Genomic DNA, 19,367 nt, shown 5'->3' with positions numbered 1-19,367 from the left:
ATTATTGTTTGCTTTTTGGTGTTAAGCTTTAAGTAAACTATGACATTATTTATGCCTGATTCTCAACTCTTTGTTGCCTTGGATTTTTTTTTTTCCTTCCATGTATATGAATTCTTTGAAGTCAACCAGGGCTGACTGCAGAGGACTCTGTGCCACCCAATCAGGCTAATTTCAATTTTAAGTGCAGGAGACAGGTAGGCTTTTCATCACCTCCTTTGTGAAGCTATGATGGATTGACTAGTGTTGAGTTAGTATGATTTCCAGGAAATGACAGTACAAATGCTCTCCTAAGCAGCCTGTTAATAAATAGACCTCAAGTCTTAAAATCTTCCACTTGCTATCAGATTTTAAGAGCAGAGTAAAGCTCCACTAAAGTGCTGACTACATTCCACATTGCAGCTTTATCTAAAAAGCTACCAGTATTTACAGACTCATATGATTCTAATAAGAAGTACAAGTAAGGAATCCCTGTCTGAAATAACATACAGACTCCGATGGCTGAATGGCTCAGTTGGTTAGAGCGTGAGCTCTTAACAACAAGGTTGTGGTTCGATTCCCGCATGGGATGGTGGGCTGCGTCCCCCGCAACTAAAGATTGAAAATGATGACTGTACTTGGAGCTGGGCTGCACCCTCCATATCTATAAAGAAGGACAACGACTTGACTTGACTGATGGACCCTAGAAAAACACACTTTTCCCCAATATTCTCCAATAAAAAAATAAAAAAATAAACAAAATGATATACAGAATTGTAAGAGCAAGAAGTGGCTAGTAAGCGAAGTAGAATGTCATGCTAATTTAAATATACTGTCTAAACATATTCCTATTTTGCCTTCCCCATTAAAAAATACTTGATAGAAATGTCTTTGTCAAGGATAAGGGATAGAATACAATGAGATAAACTTTTAAATAACTAATTAAAATTATTTTTAAATGATTATTGCATGTGTTTGTGAGTTATTAAATGTAACAAAAATCAAATCATAATTTGAAAAGCATGAGCTGTATTAAGCTGAGGGAAAATTAAAATATTTTCTAATAGTTTTATTTACTTTTTATTACTTGAATTCTCCCAAAAGAAAGAGAAAAACAAAAGTATAAAATAATGAACAAAAACAAAGGAAAGCCAAACCAAGTATATGACCAAATTCAACATTAATTTTCCATTAAAATCAAGAGAATTTTAGAAATTGTACTAATCGAAATAATACCTACCTCTTACTGACATTCACCATGGGTCTGGGGCAGTTCCAACATCTTTGTATTAATTTATTCATTTAATTCTCATAACACTTCTGTGTTAAATACTTTTATCATAATCCTCATCTTACTGAGAGAAAAAAAGGATGTAAGTCTCCCAACTCCAATCCCTGGAAGAAAAGGATTTGAGCCATTAGGGTCTGGAGGTTTCACCACAACACTTGCTGGCTCTCCTTTCCAAGATAGATATGTTTACATGTTGATTTACAAACAAACTTTGCTAATACTTTCTCTATTATACTGTCTATAGGGCTCTCCGGGCACATCAGTTCTATCTAATTGTATCTAATTCTGCCCCCAGGTCATCTTTGGTTTGATTCAAGTGCTCTGGGAACTTTTGGGCCTGAAGAAGGAGTTTGATGAAGCTTGGAGAGGGGAGGAGCAGTTGGATAAGATTTGTCCATAGAGCAGTGACCATTTCAGTTGATGCTTGAATTTGATTACGAATTCACTGGGTGGAGGTGGTGAGGACACGTGCACTGTGACCATCAGGAGCCAGTTGTGGAAGGCGGAATGTTATTGGACATGTAGTCATGTCAGGGAGAAATAGTAGGAGACAAACATGGACGACAAAGAGTTTTGTAAACCATCCTTAGCACCTCACCCCACAGCTGGACCACAGTTTAGCCAGCCATGCTGGAAACAAATCTTTCCACATGCTATGGATGAGGTCAAACAAGTAACTTGCGAGCTCATTCTAGAAAAAGTGCTACATTCCTCATTGCTGAATATCACTACAGTCACCTTCAAAGTACTCCCCTTGGGAAGCTATGCACCGATGCCAGTGCCTAGTCCACCCTTCAAAGCAATTTTGGAACTTTCTAGAATGATCATCAGTGCTGTTACCATATTACAATGTCCTGAATGTCATCAAAATGTCTTCCTTTCAATATTTCCTTTATCTTCAGGCAAAGAAAGAAGTCATTGGGGGCCAGATCAGGTGAGTAGGGAGGGTGTTCCAATACACTTATTTGTTTACTGGCTAAAATCTCCCTCACAGACAGTGCCACGTGAGCTGGTGCATTGTCGTGATGCAAGAGCCATGAATTGTTGGTGAAAAGTTCAGGTCGTTTTGTCTAACTTTTTCACACAGCCTTTTCAGCACTTCCAAATAGTAAACTTGGTTAACTGTTTGTCCAGTTAGTACAAATTCATAATGAATAATCCCTCTGATATCAAAAAAGGTTAGCAACATCATTGAAACAAGTTTGCAAACTTAATTGTCAGACCCTGTATGGGACACTTAGGAAAGTTTTGCATAGACCAGTCCCAGACGACATCTGAGATGTGCAGCCAATTCTAGCATCACAATAAAATTATATCAAATTTAGGAACCTTTCCTTGTTGCTCAATTCGTTCCATTCTTTTCATCTTGGTAATCAATGGGCTCAAAACAACAATTCAGGCCAATCTGACCACTTCATGTAGCTCTACTCTTCTAGCCTTTCATGCATTTTCAATTCCGGCTTGCTCTTTATCCTCACCCCTTAATCTGTGCCCTGTGGAATCTAACATTATTGTAACAAGTTCTATATTTTCATCATCTTCACAGTACTCTCCTACCATATCCTAGCATTTCCAAGAGGATAAAGGTTTCTGGAAGGTGGGAGCTGTTTTCTCCCATCCTTCCAGTCCCATCACGTTATTGGTGATTACTGAATGTAGAGCAATCTACCCTAAGTTTTTCAAATAATTACTGTTTCATTCTTAAATAATAATGTATTAAATCCCACAGCATCAGACGACAATATCATCTTTCTGCCCACTTCTATATGATCTTCAGTCTCTGGGTCACTCTTTTACATTTGCGAAGAATTTGAACGCTTGGTTCATATATACTTTTTTCCATTCCAATTTCTGCCATTTTCAGGGAGGCAGAGTTCTTTGATCACTTGATATCTAACTATTTCACTTCCAATCAACTTTTTTTCCAGTCCCTCCTGTGACTATGATCTGATTATCAGCCAGCGTTCCTTCATCTTTGAAATCTCAAACTCCTGTAGGACACTCTCTGAATCTAACACTCAAGAGAAATAGATCTTGTTAAGGATGCTCTCTAGTCTTCTTCAGACTGAAATATTGGCCATTCTGTCTCCTTTTGTGCTACTACCATGTTGCTCCTTTCTGAAAGTCTCCTCCTGGGGTCTCTCTGACTCCATTTCTTGAAAATGGTAAAGTCTTGTTTCCTATATAGACTCTGACAGACCACGATGGGGTTTCATACTGTGATATTAATACACATTGCACACCAAAGGATAAATACCTAATAAAATTGCCAATACCTAATAAAATTGCCAAATGGCTTAGGATGTTGACTTTGTAAAGCATGTATTATGGAAGTAACAACTGGTGAAACTCCAGGGTCCTGCTCTGGTTAGCCTGTATTAAATTTTTTATTCATAGATATGTTCGTTTTGGCTTAATAGTCAACCAAACATGAGAAAAATAACTAAATTGTCTACACAACTCATTATAATCTGTCCTTCTTTTCCCAGATGGTAAAAATTTTACTGATAAAACAAGATTTTGTTTCATGTGTTTCTTTTTAAACACATTTTATTTAGTATATATTGCTGAGTTATTAGCCTTCAACTTATAGTCAACAACACTATAAGTCATGTCTGAACAAAGCTCATATAGCACACATGTGTTCTTCATATGGCACATCACTGAGTTGGCTTAGGAACACCAGACAGGAGTTCAGCACTAAGCTTGGGGGCCATGGAAGACAAGAAAATCCCCAAGAAAAAATCACAAAAATGTGGAAAGTATGGCACCTAAATAAACTGTGAAAAGGACACTTATTAACAGTACCACAACCTTTTGTGATTTCAGTTGGGAACCTGCCTTTCAGATACTCAAATTTCCTCCCTATTCTGTATATGTCTGCAAATGACTGAAAAGGTGTTATGAGTATTGATTTGGGGGTTCCATATAAATTTTACCTAGTAGGTGAATTTGCAAATATAGATTCTGTGAATAATGAGGATTGACTACTTTATTTACATATATATGTGTACGAATGTGTATTCATTGTTGTATTCTCAATTCTTTTACTGATAATGGTACATAACCAAACAAGTTTAGACAGAACTGACCTATATAGAATAAAGGTTAAGCTATTTCATTTAGGTAGTCCAGAACTTTAATAATCTAGTCTCTAACTGTCTTTTACTACTAGTCATCTGCTACTAACTACTGTTACTACTACTATTACTACTACCATGTTGTGAGGTTTGCAATTATTTCTTTGTAATATTATTTCTCCTTCCAGACAGTGAGCTCTTTAAGTGCAGGGACACTGTTTTATCCCCATCACCTACTGCAGTGCTTGACTCATTGTAGTCTCAGCAGATGTTTCACCTACTATGGCTGTCATTACATTATTTTTATTAAAATTGCATTGGATCATACGAGAAAAGAATGCTCCCACAGGTAGGAGAAAAAGAGACCAGTGAAGGAGGGCATGTTCAATCGTGGATTCAGAAGAAGCAGGGCCTAAGTAAAAGCAGTGATTTGAAGAGGGTCATAGCTATCATTCAGGAGGCCAGTCAGTGGAAGAGAGGAATCAAATTCAGACGTGTCTGCTTGCAAAGCTCATAGCGTCTCCATTGCAGAAAGAGGCATGGAAGGAGAGGAAGCCGGGTTTGCAGTAGCTTTTGGTGTTTCATTTTAGGCAAGAGTGTAGGTAAGCTTGGATATGTATCCTGGATCTGGCCTGTGAAAGTCCTTGGATCCAGAGGGTGTCCCTGAGACAATGTGATTTCCAGTTTTTCTGTAGAGAAAGCAAAATCCAACCAGGACTTCTCTGGTGAAACTTGCATCCCTGGGCTGAGAACTCTGTGACAATTTAGGACTAGGGCTTAAAATCTCTGGCTCTCTATTTGCTTGTCTTTCTCCTTTGTTGCTTTCAGTTTTATATCCCACATATCAATGAAATCATATGGTTCTTGATTTTTTCTGACTTATTCTGCTTAGCATAATAATCTCAAGATCCATCCACAGTTACCAGAGGGTAAGGAGGGAAGGGAGTGGTAGATGAGGGTAAACGGGATCAAATATATGGTGACTCTGGGTAGTGAAGACACAATGTGATATATAGATGATGTATTACAGAATTGTACACCTGAAATCTATGTAACTTAACTATTGCCACCCTAATACATTTTAATTAAAAACATTCTAAAAAACAAAACAACAACAAAAATGACTCTGACTCTCTTTGGCCAAATGTTTTAGAAATAGACTGGGCAGAGCTGCTGGACATCATTAGCCAGGCTTTTGCTCTAGGCATGAAAAGATAAGGAACATTAATACTGAAGTAAAATTTGTTAGAACCTGGTTTAGAGTACCCAGAATTCTCCTTTCTCATTGAAGATCAAAATTAATATAATCATGTGCTTTCTAATAGGAGGGTTAAGACATCTGCCTTTCCGTTTTTTTTTTTTAATTCTCTAGTGATGTTTATGCTTAAAATGGTGATGTGCTATAGAATATCTATTGTATTTACTTTATCCTCATTCCATGACTTAGACTCAATATTAATGAGAACAAATTTTGCCTGACTTTCTGTGCCTTAGACTAGGTAATAATGGGAGGAAAAAAAATGGCCTGTATTCTTTTGGTTAAGCTGAGAGGATTCACTCCTATTTTCTGCAGAGTAAGTTAAATTTACATAGATTAATAGCAGGTTTATATATTGGTTATGACTGTAGTTTTTTCTGCACTATCCTTTTGCAGAGCATTTTTATAAAATTCTCCCTCTCAGTTTGCTTATACATACTTAGTAACTCAGTCATGTTATGTAAACTGCTTCGATTTCAATGAAGAATGTTAATTCCTTCATAGCATGTGGTATGAATACATATGAATTTAAAAGAAGATCATCTTTATGTCTGTCTTTTCAAGGATATACTGAAAATAGAATTTGCTAAAAATACCAGTGATCGTATAAAATATTCAATGGCATCCATACCGAAGAAAAAAGAAAAACAGCAGACACAAATCTTCTGAAGCACTTGTATCAGAAACAGGGTCAGCCAGCACTGGAGGAAGCGACAGGTTGACCTGGAAGACTTACCTGCATGAGCTTCCCAAGAAGCCCCAGGCAGTTGGATCCAGCATGAGACCCTCCTTGGAGAGGGAAAAAGGGCCAAGGTTTCTGGTAGCAATGGTTTGTTTAACTACATGCACAGCTCTTTGGATTAGCCTCCTTGCTCTGCAGAAATCTCCCCTTCCCACCACCGTCCATTTGGCCATCCATTGACTCAGTAAACATTCATAAAGTTAAGAACTACAGTAAGAGCAGAGTTAGCACAAAGAGTGAGCCAGGACTGCTGCCTGTGACAACCTCTAAAGCACTCCTGGATAATTCTGACATAAAGTGCCCATCCTTTGGGATTATAATTCTGTATTTGAAATGAAGGCTACTGTCAACTATTTTTTTTTAGAAAAGGTATTGTAATCTCTCTTTCTAATGTGATTCCTGGATGTGACAAATGTCCAAGTGTTTTATGACTATCCCCTCTTCCTTTTCTAACAGAAGGAAGGAAGACATAGTATTTATAGTTAAATATATTTCTTCTCCTTACATTTTCCCTACTCTGCCAAAGAGATAGCAAAAGTCAAATTCTGTTGTTATTTATTAAACCATAAGATACAAGAAGACCTATCATGAGTCAAGTTCTTTATGCCTACTGCAAATCATCAATGCATGAACAGAAACCTTATACATATCACTGGAGAAATAGTATGTGGTCATATTAGTATGCCTAAAAAAGAGGTATAAAAAATTCCTCTGGCATCTTTTAAAAATGGCCAACAATAACATCCTATGTGGCAGATATGCAGGGAAAAGAAAAAACCTTGTAGACATATAAAATAGTCACTATGCTATTCAAAGTCAACCATGTCTCTTATTACTACAGACTATATGCAGAATATAATTATTGTACCTTTAAATTATGTTACCGAATGATTAGAGAGAATAAACTGATCACATGATATTTGGTAATCTGGGCCATTTTAATACTGTGATGAAACAATGAATTCAGGTTGAAAGAAAAAACTGACCAACCTACATCCCACATAGGCTCATACAGCACTACTGCCGACTTTGGGTTTGGAAGCGTTCAGCAGTACTCACTTTCAGTCATCTTTTGCCTCCCAAATCCCCCACTGCAGCAGGGTTCACGTTCGACTGCTGCTTGACAACTGCTGGAATTCTATACAAAGTCATGTCCCCTGGAATGTGATTGGGGAACTGGCTGACAATAAATTCTTTATGGTTGACCTGTTCTGCGGGCTGAAGTATTAGTTTTTCCTCCTATTGAACAGGGCAGGACTGTGTACAATAGTATCCTTCGGGGCTGGCTGAGCACCCAACTCATGTTGGGGCGTTTTTTAAAAGCAGAGATTTCTAGGAGCCTCCCCGACAATTATAAAAGAATGAGGGTGGGAGGGCGTATTAGTTAGCTGTTGTTTCAGTAATGCTGAGTAACAAAAACTACTAGAAAGAGACTGCTCCACATGTCTCTCATTCTAGAACACAGACCAAAGGAATAGCAACCACCTGGGACCTGGTCCTTTCATGGCAGATGGCAGAAGGTTAAGGTGAAGAAAAACATGCGATGGCCCTTAAAGCCTCTGTTTCAAATGGACCCACCCTCACTTCTGTGCACATTGCACTGGTCAGAGCACATCACATGACTGAGCCCAAGGTCAGTGAGGTTGGGGCGAAGCCCAACCCAGCTAACATGTGGTATTAATAAGCACAAGATGGTTTTAAAGAGCAATTGCTTGTCGATACCTTTTAAGTAAACATTTTACATAAAATTTAGTTTGCTATACACCCCAAGTAGTGCTTCTCAAAGGACAGAACCACTTCTTGGCTGAGGGACTGGAAACATATCATATCTAAGGGCTTTTCAAAATGCAACACTATCCACCCCTGGAAAAACATTTTTTTTTTTTTTGTAAGCATCCTACAGACTTTAAATTCTAATAAAGTAAATATCAGTCTTTAATATCCCACAAAAACAAAAAGCTCTTTGAGGGTCCCCCCTTTTTGTCAGAATAAAGGGGTCCTGAAACCAAAAACTGACAAAACCACTGCAGTTTTTTATTTTCTTTGCCCCCACCCTCCCACACCCCGTTTTTAAGCCATTGTTTCTCAGTCTAGTTGTAGGGCACAGTTCTCTAGCCCATGCTGGCATTATGAGCCTTGCGCTCCACACGGCTGAGGCAGTCGGTCGCAAGTCGTTGGTTGGCAGCCCATGGCATGACAGCCCACGCCGACCTCCGGCTGTTCACTGCAGCCCAGCTCCAGGGAGAGCCATTGTTCACAATTTTAGCTGTAGAGGGCGCAGCTCACTGGCTCATGTGGGAATCGAACGACGACCTTTGGCATTAGGAGCTTGGCACTCCAAGCACCTGAGCCACTGGGGCACACCCCCCTCCCCCACCCCGGAGTTTATCCTTAGCCATATTTGGTCAGTTTCTGGCTCTGAGCTCATCAAGCACCAGTGTGATGTAATTACCAAAACTGCTATATAAAGCCCTGGCTAGGCTGAGCTTTTTGTCCCTTATAGCCCAGGAAGCTGATTTGTGGTGACCTGTTGGACTTGGACCTTTTCGCTTGTTTTCTCCTTCCCCCTCCCATTTTATTTGTTTCCTTCATTCTTGTTTTCTCTGTCTCATTTTTTCTTTATTATTTTTCTTTGCTCTCTTTTCCCATTTTCTTTTGTTGTTTATTTCTCATTTTTTTATTTTAATTTTCTCAATTTTTTTGTTTTCCCATTTTTTCTTTTTTATTATTTTCCTTTTTCTTATTTTTCTTTGCTCTTTTCCCATTTTTCGTTTTTCCCTCATTCTTTTATTTTAATTTTCTCATTTTTTCCTTTAAATTTTTTAGTTAATATTTTTTAGTTAGAATTGTTAATATAGTTAGTGTATTTAGTCAGTATACTTAGTGTAGTTATTGTTTATTCTTTTATTGTGTATTCTAATTCTCTCAATTTTTTGGTTTCTCATTTTTTCATTTTTTGTCATTTTTTTTCTTTAAATTTTTTAGTTAGTATTTTTAGTTAGTATTGTTAGTACAGTTAGTATATTTAGTCGGTGTTGTTAGCATAGTTATTGTTTATTAGCACAGGTAGTAATATTGTTAGTACAGTTAGTATATTTAGTCGGTGTAGTTAGCATAGCTACTGTTTGTTAGCACAGTCGGTAAGCATAGTTAGCATCCTCAGTGAGCGTAGTTAGTGGGTCACATGTCCCACGACTTTTCAGATGTCCCTGTTGACCAGGAGCCCTACAGTGGCCATTACGAGCTCCTGCAAACCACTGGCAAGGGCACCTTTTCCAAGGTGGTGCTGGGCCAGCACCTATTAACAGGGACGAAGGTGACTGTTAAAATCATGGATCAACTGGTCGCCTTCCAAGTTCACAGACCTGTCCTGCGAGAAGTCCACTGCATGGCGGACTTGCACCACCATAATTTCGTCCAACTATTCCATATGATCAGCACTACGAAATCCCTCTTCCTAGTCTTAGAACTCGTGCCTGGAGGGGACTTGGTGGACTACCTTTGTGCCTATGGCTGCATGCCAGAGGACAATGCCCGCAGCATCTTTCAGCAGCTGGTATCAGCAGTGCAATACTGCCATGACAAGGGCATTGCTCACAGGCACCCGAATGCACACAGCATGCTGCTAGACACTCAGATGAACACTAAAGTGAAAGACTTTGGACTTGGCACATCCTTCACGGGCCGTCAGTTGAGCACCTTTTGCGGCAGTCCCACGTATGCAGCCCCGGAACTCTTTCTGGGCCAAAAATATCATGGTCCTGCTGCGGACTTATGGAGCTTGGGAGTACTGCTGTACAGGACGCTCCTGAACACTGTCCCTTTCAAGGGAATGAACTGGGGAGACCTGCAAAGGAAGGTACTGAGAGGGAAATACGTGGTGCCCTCTTGTTTATCTCTTGAAGTAGAAAACTTCCAAAAAAAACTACTAACACTCAACCCACAGAACAGAAAACATCTGAAAGACATGCCACATACTTGGCTAAACAAGAGCCACGAGGAAGAACTGAAGCCTTACATTGATCCACCCAGTGATGTCACAGATCCCTGGGTAACAAAAGAAATGCTGAATCTGGGCTTTCACTGGGAAGATATCAAGGACACGTTGTCAAAGAAAACATACAATAATGTCTTGGCCAAGTACTGTATCCTAAACACAAAAAAAACAAAAGTCCAGTATCACACCTTCAAGATAAAGCCCTTCCATCCTCCTGAGCTCCAGAGCCCTAGTCTCTCCGCAGCCCAGAAGGTTCAGCCAGAATGTTCCGGTTTCCAGCAGGCAGAGCAGCAGCCTATTGACCATGAATCAGGGCAGAAGTTTCAAGAGTCCACCAGGCTTTCAGCCATCCTAGAGTCCAGCACCACAACTTCCAACTGCAAAGTCCAGGACCACCACCCCCAACCCAGCCTGGGCTCCAAGTGCGATTTCTGAACCCAACCCGGGATCCAGGACCACAACTCCTGAGCATAGACTAGGCTCCAGTACCACCACTTCCAAGCTCAGCCCGGAGTCCAGCACCACCATTCACAAGTCAACCGCTGAGTCCAGGAACACCATCCTCCCCAACCAACCTTGGCTCCAGGACCATCATTTCCAAACCCAGCCCAGGATCCAGGACTGCCACTCCGGAGCACAGACAGGGTCCAGAACCGCCACTCCTGAGTCCAGCCTGGGCTCCAGAACCACCATTCCCAAGCCCAGCCTGGACTCCAGGACCGCCATTCCCAAGCACATACCTGGGTCCAGGACCACCATTCCCGAGCCCAGTCCAGGATCCAGGACCACCACTCCTGAGCACAAACCAGGCTCCAGGACTGCCATTTGTGAGCAAAGATCAGGCTCCGAGACCGCCACTCCGGAGCTCAACCCAGAGTCCAGCACCACCATCCTTAGCCCAGCCCCCCATTGTCGCCCTGGAGACTATCCCTCCAGCCACAGCACGTCCAGCAGCAGAGGAAATCAATGAGGGCTGGTGAGGGGGTACCTAGGGGTATTTGAACTTTGTAAGAAAGCTCTGCTGTCTGCCACCCAAGAAGAGCACTGCAAATGCCGTAAGGTAAAGGCCCTTTAGATTTTGGATGCCAAGGCAACCAGACCCCGGGGGGTGGTCAAGCCAGGCGCCCTGCATTAGAAATGCTGAACTGGATGAAGCTGAGGTCCAGAGAGCCCGGCCACGTGGTGGGGGAGATCGGCCAGAGGCTGGATATTAACTGCAGTTGGCAGCAGTGAAAGAAGTACAAACTGTATGTGCAAGGAGCCCTGGGTGAGAGGACTTGGTCCAGTGGACAGTGGAGGTGTGCAAAGTGTCATGGCATTCTCTGCACGGGATTCACATCATGGGTATCACCATGGCCTTCAGAAACAGCATACCCATAATCCCCGGTGAGCGTGAAGGACGGCCTGAACCCCCTTTTGCACGTTGTGCCCTCTTGGTCTTCTGTACCCTTGGTTTTAACCCTCAGCTCCTTTGTCCATTTCTCCTTCATGGCACAATGGTGCTGCCTGCTCACATAGCACACATGCTGCCTCCTTCCTGTGGGTGAGTTTCTCAGACTGGCTGAGCGATCTCCTCTGGAACAAAATGCCACACACTCTGCGGAACCTGTTGTGGTTAAAATTCAGGAGGGAGTCAATTCTCTTTCCATCACCATACATTTGATCCCCTTTACCCTATGTAACTTGACTAACAATTGTCACCCCAATAAACTTTAATTTAAAAAAAAATTCAGGAGGGATATCTCTGCTGCGGAGGTCCTCTCCGGAGAAGCAAGAGGTCCCAGTCCCACACCGGGCTCCCCAGCCCAGGGTTCCAGTGCCGGGGAGAGAACCCCCCATGACTTCTGGCTGTGAAAACCAGCGGAGACTGTGGCTGAGTCTCAAATTTTAAAACTAGTTGTCACTAACATTATCTGAAGCAAAACATACCAAAGGAATTTCCTCATTCTTTCTCTTTTTGTAATTCTCACATCCTCCAGGCTTTCCAGTATCCTTAAAAACCTTGCCACACCATGTATCCATCTCCCACTTCTTTTTCATCTTACTCCCCCAAAAAATAGCCCTCTGGAGGATCACTTTTAAATGCTATGATATAAAGTGCTTATATTAGCAAAAAATATCTCTCTTCTTAGGGAGTCAGGAAATATTGAATTATAACTGCAATTTCTTCCCAGCCCAACATGCTGGAACATTCATTGTTATGCATAGCAAGTGAGTGCAGTGGTTCTCAAAGGGGCCCACTTGACTATCAGGCGACACTAACTACTGGATCCTTTACAGCCATGCTTCAAAGTCTCCACATGTGTTCCCAAATTCTGCCTCAGGGTAAACCTTACCTTTGCTCCAATTGAATAGCCGTAGTGTTACTATAATGTCTGTCAGACAGTCATGAAGTTAAGCCAGTTGTAGGAGGAGTTGTAGAGGATTACAATTTGCTTATTCCAAGAAGGTCTAAGGAAGGCAGCAGAGAAAAAGCACCTATTTAGTGGCACATTGTAAAAATTTCTCAGGGGCATAGAAGAATACTTTAACAGACTCTACACTATTTCACTCAAACAAAAAGGAAGGTTTAAAAAAAAGTGACATAATTAAGGAGGAACTTTAATTCCTTCGAGCTGCTGTTTCAAATACCAGTATTTGAAAGTCCTGGGAGATCTAGAAATCTGCACTTCCAGGTCTGTCTCTATGTGTGCTCTCTTTCACCCAGTTATCTTACACTTGGTATAAACAATTAGTTGCTCCCTCAACTGTAAAGGAGACAGGAGTGAAGTTTCTCAAAAGGAATTTTACCAAGAAACTGAGAAACAAAAAAGATAGAAGAAAGAAAGAAAACAGACTAAAATGTCATCAGTGTATATGTGCAGGTATATATACGTTTAATACTTATATGTGAAGTATTATACTAAAATGTACACGCATTATCTTTCATCATTCAACAAATATTGAGTATATCAAGTGGGCAGGCAGGAAATTATACAGCAAAAAAGCAATGTTTTGAAGGAAAATACAACAGAGTGACTGGAATGTTATTTTACATGGCGTGGGCAGTGAAGGCCTCTGTGGGACGTGACATGAGGCTGAGACCTGCGTGAGGTGGGGGTGCAAGACACATGTAAATGGGGGACAAAGAACAGGTGCTGGGCTTAGTCCCCTGGGGCATGTCACAGCATCATATCCACTTTACATAGGAGAACAAGGATTCACAAGGAAAAGCAAAGTGACTCGTCCGAGATTCCACAGCTAGGAATTAGCATCACCAACCAACCAAACATTGGATTGGCTGTTCTACTTAGATAATTATTGCCCCCTCAATCAGCTTCTTGAAAAATCCTCTCTAGACACCACCTTTTCTATTGCTCTGTCATTTCCTACTATCTCTTCCCCTCCTTTCCCCAAGAGACAGGTAATTCCTCTTTTAAACCTTCCCTTGCCCTCACAGGAAGAAAATTCAACGACAGCACTTGGTGCCAACTTCTTTCAGAGTGCTCTTTACTTCATTGACTCATCTGCTCTCCCACCTCTAAACCCTTGAGGGAAGGGGAGGGAGCGTATCTTCTACCTTTGCAAACATGGCAAATAGCATAGCCCTTGACATAATAAGTGTGGGAACAGGCTCTCGGCCTCATGTGGAAAGATGGTGGCTCGGGGAGTAAAGGACCATCAACTGTCATTGGATGGTCGTTGGCTGTGACTGGTTGGCTGTTGGCTGTAACCGGTTGGCCAACTGGCCACTGATATAACTGCCGTGACTGTGTTGATTGGTTGGCTGGTTGCCAGGCAGAAAAGCAGCCGGTGGATTGTGGATCGTGTGGATCCTACTTCGTGTGTCTCACCCGGCCGCCAGCCAGAATATAGTGGTAGGACTCCCCCATCTATGGCTCCGGGGGTGCTCCTTTTTGGCCTCACCATATGCTGCGTTCTTATGTGGGGAGCAGGAGCTGAGACCCCACGTGACACCCTGCATGACAATAAGCAATTAAGAAATGAAGTAATTTGTGGATGGAATGGAGGAAGGAAGCAAACAGAGAAGGAAGGGAGGAAGATTTTTTTTAATTCAGGATGCAGTTCAATTTAGAAAATAATAAGATACTACAGAGACAAAGTTAGCTCCTCACAATTTCTAGACTTGCTACTCTCATTGTGTTATCTTTGCTTCTTTCCTCTTCCTCTCTTTGAAATGTAGTTTCAACTGTCTTAAATTATACAAGGAAGAAACTCCAATCTGGGTCTATCAGGAGAGGAAGCCGTGGGGAAGTCAAAGTACAGGAGGACCTTCCTCCACCCCTGAAATCACAACACATGGTGGCATTAACTTTGGAGGAGGGACTAATGGAAATTACTATGCATACTTCCCAGTGGAGCTGTTAGGTGGAGTGTTGTAGGTGTTCCTTGTGTCCTTAATTTCAGAGGCAGCATGGTCAACTGCCAATCAAGGAGCTCTTGAGTCAGATCACCTGGCTTTGCATTCCTCTTCATCAATTCAACAGCCATGCACTCCCTGTTCCCATTCTCACATCTTTTCACTGGGGATATTCACAGCACCCAGCTCAGAGGCTGTTGTGATGATGAAATACAGTGACTATACACACAGCATTTAGACTGGTGCCTGGCATGTTAGCTGCAAATTTGATACTTCCTAAATAAATACATTAAATGATGAATAAAAATATATTGGGATTGGGCCTGCCCGGTGGCTCAGGCAGTTAGAGCTTCATGCTCCTAACTCCTAAGTCTGCCGGTTCGATTCCCACATGGGCCAGTGGGCTCTCAACCACAAGGTTACCTGTTCATCTCCTCAAGTCCCGCAAGGGATGGTGGGCTGTGCCCCCTGCAACTAGAAACGGCAACTGGACCTGGAGCTGAGCTGCGCCCTCCACAACTAAGACTGAAAGGACAACAACTTGACTTGGAAAAAAGGCCTGGAAGTACACACTGTTCCCCAATAAAGTCCTGTTACCCTTCTCCAATAAAATCTTTTTAAAAAATATATTGGGGTAAACATATGTAATGTAGGAGGATTGTCATTGTGTTTATGATCATAATTTATCACCATCTCTGGAGATAAAGAGGCTGCACTAATTTCTGGAAGTTGGAAATAGACTTCACGCTGTCTCTCTTCAGCTGCCTCCTACAGATTTTTGCACTGTTCTTTTCTATATGCTAAATTATTTAGTTGTCGGGGTCCATTTTTTCCTATTGTTTTCATCCATCATGAGTGGTGATGGTTATGTTTACTGTGTGTAAAACGAGCATGATCTCATGATCCTTGATCACTGATATCTTACAGGCTGGGTTAAAAAGAAGGCTTCTGGATCCATTTTCCCCTTCTCCAAGATAATGGACAGAGGTGGAACCTAAACAATGAATGTTCATGATCCTTTTATTGAGCCAAATCCTGAGGTTATTCGTGTGCCCCCCCCCCACTAAGATTTCAAAGATACAGTGCAAGGGATTTTCTGAGAACTAGAACTTTTTAGATATAAACATAAGTCTTGAAGGAATATGTCAGAAAATGCCAGTTAACTGCAAAACAAATAAAAACTGAACTCCCTTTAATACCTGAAGGAATGGCTTGATCAGTTTCACATATGGAGCGAATGTTTTAAAAACGCAAAGATCTCTAGCATTTTCTTACTAACTTATCGCTAAGGACCCAGGAGGGCAGCAGCGGGTTAGAAACGGGGTTTCTGTGCCAAGTTCTGAATCAGCCTCTTAGGAGACAACTGGCCAGGAGCATTGTCCTGCTCTTCTCGCATGCTTGAGTTCCTTGCTTAGCTCCACCAAGTACAACAAATGTGCCCAGGGAATCTGACATTGAGCCCTGATGAAAGAGTCCTTTGCAGAACTCAGCTCTGTTCTTGAACTATCCGGAACTAGGTCTTATTTCCTAGTTCTTCTCAAACAGTTGAATTCTTTCTGGGAAGAAATCATATTTATCCTGATCCGGGAAACATTCCCCATTCCTAGAAAAGGCCACGCATGCTCCTCTTTCTCGCTTTTTTTCTTTCACGCCTGGTGGCAATTTCAAAGAGCCTTCTCATTGACAAAACTAAGCCAGCATGCTGGTTTATCTCTGCGCCCTGAGCCGGAGCATCTCTTCGCCGCAGCGCCTCTCGCCAACCCAACTCGGTCCAACTTTCCCTCCCAGGCTCCAGCAGGGGCGCCCTCCCGGCAACGGACTGCGGCAGGAGAGACCCGGCCAAGAGACCCCAGAGCTGCCCCAACTGCATTCGCCGCCCCCTCTCCTGCCGCCCACCCTCGCGGCCCCGCGGTCTCAAGCTCCGCCTGGTGCTTCGCCGCGCTCGCCCGCCTTTGGCTTCTGGCCTCTGGACCCTTGGTCCCCGGACACTAAAGCCATCTCAACTCCGACCCTCTCCACTTCCCGGGCAACGCAGCAAAAACCCCGTCCCCTCCTTTGCACCCGCCTCCGACCACCATCGCAACACGTAGCACAACCTCCAGTGAGAGAGCCCAGCCCAAGTCGCCCTAGTTACACCCGCCGCCGAAGGTATCCATCACCACCCGATACCCTAATTCACGCTCATTCATATTCATTCTCATTCTCTCTCTTCCTCTTTCCAAGACTCGTAACCAGACTGGCCGATCCTCTTCAGTGGAGCTCCTTTTCATTCATCCTCTCCCACCAACAGCACCAGCACCAGCACCAGCACCAGCACCAGCACCACCAGCACCACCAGCACAACCATCATCACCACCACCACACACACACACACACACACACACACACCCCTACGCAGACAGCCCACTCCACTTTTCAGACGCCCACCTCCTACATACACCCCTCCCCTACACACACACACACACACACACACACACACACACACCCCTACGCAGACAGCCCACTCCACTTTTCAGACGCCCACCTCCTATATACACCCCTCCCCTACACACACTTCCACCCACTCACCATCTGTAGCCTCCCTTCCGCCCCTCTCCCCCCGCCCCGCTTCGCCCGCCAGGCTTCCCCTCCCCAAGAAGCGGACCCTCACAGTGGGAGGCAGGGACCCCCTCCAGACGCTCGGGGCCGGCGCGCCTTACTGACCTCTGCCCGCCCCGGAAACTAACAAAGGCGGCGGCGCGTCCAGACCCCAGAGCGGCGATCGGCGGCCGCGGTGCTGGCGAGCCTGGGCCGGGCCGGTGAGCGCCGCCGGTAGGGGGCTGCTCGGGAGTCAGGAGGCGGCGGCGCCGGAAGCCGCGGATCTGTGGCCGCGCGCCGCTCGGACGCCGCCGGCATCATGGGCTGCTGTAACGGGCGCTGCTCGCTCATCTGCCTCTGCGCGCTGCAGCTGGTGAGTGCCCCGCGCGCCCCGAACCCTCACCGGTCCCAGCCCCAGGACCCGCCTCCCAGCTCCCTCCGCGGATCCGCAGCTGCGGGCGCGAGCCGGCCGGGCGGGCCGGGCGCTCCCGCCGGCCCCCGAGCTCCCCGCCGCTCTCGCTCGCACTGCCCTCCCGCTGCGGGCACTCACCGGCGGGTCGCGTCTCCCCGAGGGAGGGCGCGCTCTGCCTCTCGGTCCCGCGCGCTGGGCTTCCCCGCGCTCCCGCCGGGCGTCGCCACGAGGTCCTGGGGCTGCTGCGGAGGGGCTGGGAGTGAGCTGTTTCCCCGCCCTGGGGTTGCACAACTGGCTTTAGCATCCTCTGCATCCCTGCTGAAGTTTCACGGGCGGCTCCCGGGCTCTTTCTTCTTGAGATATTTCCCGTAATATTGTTTAATTAGAAGGTGGCTGGGAATGTCCAGGTTCTGAAGACACAGGATCAGCTTCAACTCTTAGTTAAGAGTGAGGCGGTTCTTACTTTCAGCAGGTTGAAAAGTGGTGGATCTCCAGGAAGGAGGTCTGGCTGTGTGTTTTTAAACAGAGTATTTCAGCCCCTGCACTTCCAATTTCGCTCTAGATTTTGTTGAAATGCTGCATGTGCAGACAGCGACAGACTGACAGCTGTCATTACGGAGAGAACTGAGTGAAAGGCTCCTTTGGTTCCGTGGTTTGCAGAGGGAGGGCAAGACCAGACTAAAAGGGCTTGCAGTGTGGAGCGAATGCTTTTCTTAACTTATGTCCTAGTGGGACCTAGACTGGCCCTGTGGTCTATTCCGTTGTCACTTGAGGTCAAGGCCACAGACCTTTTGTGTCAGACTTTTGTGTGTAAGAGATTAATAGACATCTCCCTTTTATTACACTAAGAACAGACTCTAGATGCTCTGCCAAGCTTTCTTCAAAGTGCTTTTTGTTTTTTAAAGTCACAAACATTAACTCGCATATTTTGACTAGCAAGAGGAAAACGCTTTTCATTGAACTCGACTGAGTAATGTCAACCCTTGCAACACTCATGAACTGAGGAGATAAAATAATGTACTTTCTTTAGTAGTCCTTGTTCTCATGGATTTTTTGAAAAAGATTTTATTGGGGGAGGGGAAGAGGACTTTACTGGGGAACAGTACCATGGATATTTTTTAAAAGGTCCCACATTTCCCTTGCCTCAGAGTTCCACTCTCTCATAAAAACCTCACCTTACATGTGCTCCCTATTGTTTACTAAATATATGCATAGTTCATGTATTTGTAGATTTGAAATTTTTTCTTTCAATCTAAGGGACAGTTCCTTCACTCCTGTTAAATAGGAAGTATTTTATAGCGTTTTTGTTTTTTTTTGGAAAAAAAATATTCACATGAACATGAATGCTTTCTTTAAAAACAAAGGCCAGAGGATAATTTCCACTTTGGTTATTAGAAATGGACATGGTTTCTAAATTGGAAAAACTGAATAAATTCAAGTCATCCCTTGAATATGTAAGATAGTAGATAGACACATTAGATTGTATAATCTTTAAGGCATAATTCTTTCCCTTTTATATGGAAGTAACTGCAAGGGTTTTTGATACAGTGGATTTATCAATGCAATTATGATTTCCTTAGCTGGCACTGTAATATTTGTGATGATAATGTGTTTGGTGTTTCATCTTTCAGCCTGGAATGCCCCTACTTTCCACATACACCTTCTCAGTTGATA

General features: G+C 43.5%; 2 protein-coding genes across 2 annotated transcripts in view; both read left to right on the top strand.

Moving 5' to 3' along the window:
- The first annotated feature begins 9,156 nt into the window (after positions 1 to 9,156).
- Positions 9,157 to 11,946, top strand: LOC117034113 (serine/threonine-protein kinase MARK2-like). The gene has a single exon (XM_033126826.1). The coding sequence runs from the start codon at positions 9,532 to 9,534 to the stop codon at positions 10,777 to 10,779; it is 1,248 nt and encodes a 415-aa protein (XP_032982717.1). The 5' UTR covers positions 9,157 to 9,531; the 3' UTR covers positions 10,780 to 11,946.
- A 5,231-nt stretch (positions 11,947 to 17,177) lies between these two features.
- NKAIN3 (sodium/potassium transporting ATPase interacting 3) overlaps positions 17,178 to 19,367 on the top strand; it is a 536,962-nt gene continuing 534,772 nt past the window's right edge. Inside the window, exon 1 of the mRNA XM_033126827.1 lies at positions 17,178 to 17,654. Coding sequence (XP_032982718.1) covers positions 17,601 to 17,654 — 54 coding nt within the window. The 5' untranslated portion in view covers positions 17,178 to 17,600. The remainder of the gene's footprint in view (positions 17,655 to 19,367) is intronic.

Source organism: Rhinolophus ferrumequinum, chromosome 14 (genome assembly GCF_004115265.2).
Source record: "Rhinolophus ferrumequinum isolate MPI-CBG mRhiFer1 chromosome 14, mRhiFer1_v1.p, whole genome shotgun sequence".
NCBI lineage: Eukaryota > Metazoa > Chordata > Mammalia > Chiroptera > Rhinolophidae > Rhinolophus > Rhinolophus ferrumequinum.
Note: the sequence above shows the minus strand (reverse complement) of the source record. Positions and strands in the feature narration are given on the sequence as shown.

What these genes read in the sequence shown, in the direction of transcription:
- LOC117034113 (XM_033126826.1), top strand. Translation starts at nt 9,532, where the DNA reads ATGTCCCACGACTTTTCAGATGTCCCTGTTGACCAGGAGCCCTACAGT.